Consider the following 5,320-nt stretch of genomic DNA (forward strand, 5'->3'; position numbering starts at 1 on the left):
CAGCGGGGGGGGCAGCCGAGGCTCCAGGCGGGTGCCAGCGGGCTGCCCACCTCCTCCGGGCTCTCCTTGTTAGTGCACTTGAGGTCTACATCCAGCTCCTGCCACGGGCGGCGGTCCAGCTGTGAAATCCACCACGGCCCCCCCTGCCCTATTCCCTCATATTGCCCCAGTGCAGGCTTTGGTGACCTGCTCCCACCTCGGGGATGTCAGTGAGCTTGGCCTCGCACTTGGTGATGTCCCCTGGCGTGGCCACCACACGGGTGTAGATGATCATGATGTTGGAGAACTCAGCAGCAAAGCCCAGCTGGACAGTGACGCCACAGTCGAAGCGGAGGTGCCGGCTCTCCGGCAGGACTGCGGGGGGACAGGGAGCGTGGGGCTGGCACCTGCAGGTGCTCAGGGCCAGAGCTGTACCCACCAGTGATTTGACTGCCAGGGTCATCCCGGAGTGGGGACACCGACATGATGCTCCTGCTACTGGGTTGGTGGCTCAGTACCGGCAGTTTCTCTCCCCCAGGGTGGGAGAAACCCAGCAGGTGCTGCCCACCACCCCTCCCTGCGACTCAGTGCTGTCCCCTCCCTGGGTTCCAGGTCCAGGCAGGGTGGCCGTGTCCCTCACCGTGAGCCTTGGCCCACTGCAGGTTCCTGGCGGAGGACTCGTCCCGGCCCGGAGGGCGGATGGGGTCCGTCAGGGCTCGTCTCTCTGAGAGGTTGCTGCGAAGCTCCAGTGCCTGCCGGCCCCGTGTGATCTCCAGAGTGCCCATGTCTGCAAGGGGCACGGGGGGTCAGCGGGGGCTGCCAGGGGGGGTCACCATCCCACACCACTTCCCACTCACCCTCGGCCACTTTGTCCAGCAGCACCGTGATCTTCTCGTCCTCCAGCAGCCAGCGCTTGAGGAAGGTGACGAAGATGCCATTGGAGAGCTCTCCCTGGCTCAGCTCGTAGGCTTCAGCATCTGCGCACCTGCGGGGACAGGGCAGCAGTGGGCTCTGTCCTGGGCTCTGTCACTCCTCTGGGAACCAGCCCCCACCAGGGCGACAGCCCTGGGGAAGCCAGAGCTGCCAGCCCACAGCTCTACCCGCTCCTGTCCACCCATCCAGGCACTGTGCTGGCGAGAGGTGAGAGCTACAACCGCATCTTGGGTGCTTAAATCATTGCCAGCCCAAATCCCTGTGCTCCAGAGGAGCCTCGAGGCTTAATCTCCTCAGGTGCTGCCTGAAGCTGAGCAGTGCTGTGGGCACCTCCCTGCCCTGTGAGGGACAGGGGGCTGCCACTCGTCCACCAACTCCAGTACCAACCAGAGGGAGCGATGCTGCCGATACATGGGGTGGGGAAAGACACCAGTGCAAACTGGGCTGAGCCATGGCAGGGGGCTGAGCCCCGGCCCCACTCTGCACCAGGGAGGGAGGCTCAGCCCCACTGCCCGCGCTGAGGGGTGGGAAGGGGACCCACGTGGCGTAGCCGAAGACAATGTTGGCCGTGACCTGCAGCGCACCGACCTGCGGGATGGTGTCGTCATTGAGGTTCCTGCAAGAGAAGTGCCGCTAGGCAGAGCTGGGACCTGCCACTCCCCCAAAACCCACCCCAAGACACCCCAGTCCCTGGGGGCTCCGTGCCCCTCTGCCCACCCCTTGTGGCATTTGCCAGCTCAACTGGGGCAGTGATGCTTTGGGGCATCCAGACAAAGCCTAGAGGTTTGGATGGGACCCCTGGGACCCCCTGCTCAGCTCCCCCAGGAACCAGCACCCACGGGCACCCCTGTGCTGGGATCTCCTGGCACGGCAGCTGGTCCCTGGGCTGGTGGCCAGGGCTGGGTCACCTCTTGCGACACATGTCGAGCAGGAAGATGTTGAGGCCAGTGCGGCGCTGCTGCATGCTCTGCAGCACCCGCTGCACACACAGGCAGTGGGCCGAGGTGTAGGAGCTGGGCGCATCGATGGGCACCATGAAGCTGTTGCCAAAGTTTTCATAGCCATGCCCAGCGTAGTAGAGCAAACCTGTCAGGAGCAGGAAAGAGGGGTGACATCCCTTGACCTGCTGGTGCCCACTTCTTGCCCGCCCGCCCCACAAGACCCCACCAGCACAAAACCACCCGATTCCCCCCAGCTGGAGCCACCCCATTGGGTACCGCCGCACCATAGACACCCTTGTCAAGGAGGAGGAGGAACTCATTCACAGCCATCTGCATCTCGGCCTTGCGCAGGTCCAGCAGTGAGACCACCTTGAAGTCAAGCTGGCGGAGGAGGGCACTGAGGGCGTGCACGTCTACCATGGGCGCCTTCAGCTGCTTGTGGTGCAGGTAGTGCATGTTGCCAATCAGCAGGGCCACTTTGTCGGTGGCTGCAAGGATGGGAGAGGGAGGCACTGGGGATGGAGCAGGAAGCTCCTGCTGTCCCCCCTGCATTCAACCAACAGAGGTGACACCTGGTTGTGGTTGGTGTCATCATCCCTGCCTCACCGCTCCACTCTCCCAGGCGTGCAAAGCACACCTGGCCAAGCGGAGCCTCATGGATTGACAATGGGGACAGTCACAACCCCACAGAGCCACCAGCCCCTCCTGGGCAGGCTCTTACCGTACAGCTGGCTGGGGCTGCTCTGCTCTGGAGAGCCTGGAAAGAGAGGAACGCCATGCCATAGCCCCGCAGTGCCCAGGGAGCACAGTGGGCAGAGCAGAGGGGACCTGCCCGCTCTGTCCCCACTTCCCTCGGCCCCCCCCCTGCCAGGAGCCTCCAGAGGCGAAGAGCCGTGGGCCTGCAGCAAAGTGGGGGTCAGGGAGCCCCGTGCACAGCAGGACCTGCCAGCACAGGCTGAAGCCCCCAAAACTGTGAGGCAGCCACAGGAGGGCTTTGGGGGGTGGGGGACAGAGCAGAGCAAGGACACGGGGGGGGGGGGGCCATGGAGGTTTGCCTGGGGCCCTCACCAATCTCCACGTCCACTTCCTGGCTCCACACCTCATGGAAGAGGTTGAACACGCGGCAGGAGTAGCTGCCCCGCTCGGCCGTCGTCACCAGCTTCACCTGCCGGTGGGACAGAGTGGGCAGCTGGGGCGGGGTGCCACGCCGTGCAGAGATGTACCATGCCGTGCCGCGCCAGGGGTCCTGCCATACCTGCAGCTGGGACGCCTGGGCGCCCTCCACGGGGCGCCGGTTCCTGAACCACGGGTACTGGGGTGGGGGGTTGCCAATGGCTCTGCACTCCAGCGCCAGCGTGTCCCCCTCAGCCAGGCGGCACGGCCGCGGCTGCCGCAGGATCTGCAACCCCACCATGGTCGGGCAGTAACCGCTGGCTAGGGAGGGGATGGGATGGCAAATTTGGCAACGAGCCATGGCAGGGCTCCACTGAGCTGCCCCTGGGCCCCAGGTCCCTCACCCGCAGGCTCTGGCACCCACAGGTGGCGTGAGCCAGAGGGCACGAGGAGGACACAGGGCCTCGTCCATCACCCCAGCAAGGCCAGAGACCCTTACAGCTGAACTGGGGTGGAACATGGCAAGTGATGCCCTACAGGAGCCAGGCCAGTCCCAATGGGGCGAGTGGTGCCCCATGGGTGCCAGCTGGGGATACAGATCTTGGGGCCCACCTGAGCTAGGACTGCTGCTCTTCTCCACCTGGATGTGGGCCCACCTGGAGAAGGCAAAGGCGGCCCCACAGTTCACCCGGCAGATGTACCACTTGGGCTGGCCCGGTGGGGCGGCAGCATCAATCACCAGCTCCGGGGCGGTGGCTCCAGGCACCTACGAGGCAGGAGGGAGCCAAGGAGTCGGGGGCCCCCTCCCACCCATCCCGGTGCCCTTGCCATGGATGAGGTCTGGGAGCCCTGCTAGACATGGCACAGTGGGACCTCACCTCCCGCTTCCCACAGAACCACTGGTATGCGAGCCCTGGTGGGCCGGTCGCCCAGCAGGTCAGGGACACCCGCATCCCCTCCATCACCACCTGCGACTCCGGCTGCACCGTGATGCGGATCGTGTCCTGGACTGCAGAAGAGGAGAGAGCAGCCTGGGCTGGCTGAGACCCTCATCCTGCACCATCCCATCATATCCAGTCCCACCCTGACCTGTCCCATGATACCCTGTCCCACACCTGCCCACAACAGCCTGTCCTCTCACATCCCATGCCACCCCATCCTATCACACCCTGTCCCAACCCAGCCCTCTGTCCTGTCCCAACCATCTCCTCCTACCTTGTCCCATTCAGTGCCACCATCACCCATCTCATCAAGTTTCATCCTATCCCAACCCACCTTGCTCCACCCCATCCCATCTTGTCCGATCATACCCCGTCTCATCCCACCCACCCTGCTCCATCCCTTCTTGTCTTACCACATCCCATTGCCCGCCACCCCCATCCCAGCACACCACATCCCATCCTATCTCACCCTACTGCACCCATCCCATCCCATCCCATCCCATCCCATCCCATCCCATCCTGCCCAGGACCCTGCTACCCAGAGCAAGACCACCAGCAAGAAGGGCTGCTCTTCATCTCCCCCCGCTTTCCTTCTGCTGTCCCCCAGTGCCCCTCTCCAGGCCCTGTGGGACCTTGCTGTTTGTCCCTACCAGCGCTGCTGAGGACCTGGCAGGCCTGCATGTGCCCCATCCTCTCCAGGCAGCCCAGCAGGTACTTGAGGGTGCAGTCGCGCTCGGCCAAGAGCTGCAGGAGGCACTGCGTGGGGCTGCCACGGGGCTCCAGCACTTTCAGTGAGCACATCTCCAGCTCCTCTGCACTGCAAGGCACCCGCAGTGCTTAGCACCGCAGCCAGCCTCCCACACCGGGAGGATGGGGAACCCTACCGGGGTACTCAGCAGTGCCCTCAGCCCAAGCTGTGGCCATGACAGGTTGGCCAATGGACCTGCATATTCCTCACTCAGCCCATGGCAGGGCTGTGCCCACAGGCATTTTGTTACCCCGTGGGGATGAACCCCAGAGATGCCCTCCCACCCCTACCTGCACTTGAAGCGTTTCTCCATCCCAGCCACCTCAGCCAGCTTGCGCCAGCCCCGACTGGCGTTATCCAGGAGCTCGCAGAGCCGGGCCACCACCTCCTCGCCCAGTGAGCTGATGGGCATGCTGCAGTCCCCCATCCCGTCCCAGCCCTGCCGCCTCTTGCCTGCGGGTGTGGAAGGGACAAGCCATCAGTGGGTGACAGGCACCTGCACCCCGCTGGACACTGCTGGGCACAAGGTGACTCAGGAGGGAGAGCACCAGCATGACCTCACCAGCATTGGATCACCCCAGAAGGGGTTTGGCCACTCCGGGAAGGTGCCAGGAGCTGGCCGAGCAGCACTGCTGGATCTGGCCACCAGCAGCCAGCCAGGAAGG

At 64.4% G+C, this 5,320-nt stretch overlaps 1 protein-coding gene across 1 annotated transcript in view; it reads right to left on the reverse strand.

Annotated features, from left to right (window-relative positions):
• The window catches only part of LOC104282523 (mucosa-associated lymphoid tissue lymphoma translocation protein 1-like), a 7,301-nt gene extending 2,219 nt beyond the window's left edge, over positions 1-5,082 (reverse strand). The window contains 16 exon segments of the mRNA XM_009880622.1: positions 5-98; positions 197-354; positions 620-766; positions 837-964; positions 1,454-1,528; positions 1,821-1,998; positions 2,138-2,341; positions 2,575-2,610; positions 2,711-2,752; positions 2,922-3,018; positions 3,109-3,201; positions 3,203-3,287; positions 3,563-3,732; positions 3,845-3,975; positions 4,558-4,724; positions 4,946-5,082. Of these exon segments, the coding sequence (XP_009878924.1) occupies positions 5-98; positions 197-354; positions 620-766; positions 837-964; positions 1,454-1,528; positions 1,821-1,998; positions 2,138-2,341; positions 2,575-2,610; positions 2,711-2,752; positions 2,922-3,018; positions 3,109-3,201; positions 3,203-3,287; positions 3,563-3,732; positions 3,845-3,975; positions 4,558-4,724; positions 4,946-5,082 (1,942 nt within the window).
• Positions 5,083-5,320: the final 238 nt, after the last annotated feature.

The sequence above is a fragment of the Charadrius vociferus genome, unplaced genomic scaffold (assembly GCF_000708025.1).
Source record: "Charadrius vociferus isolate BGI_N301 unplaced genomic scaffold, ASM70802v2 scaffold702, whole genome shotgun sequence".
NCBI lineage: Eukaryota > Metazoa > Chordata > Aves > Charadriiformes > Charadriidae > Charadrius > Charadrius vociferus.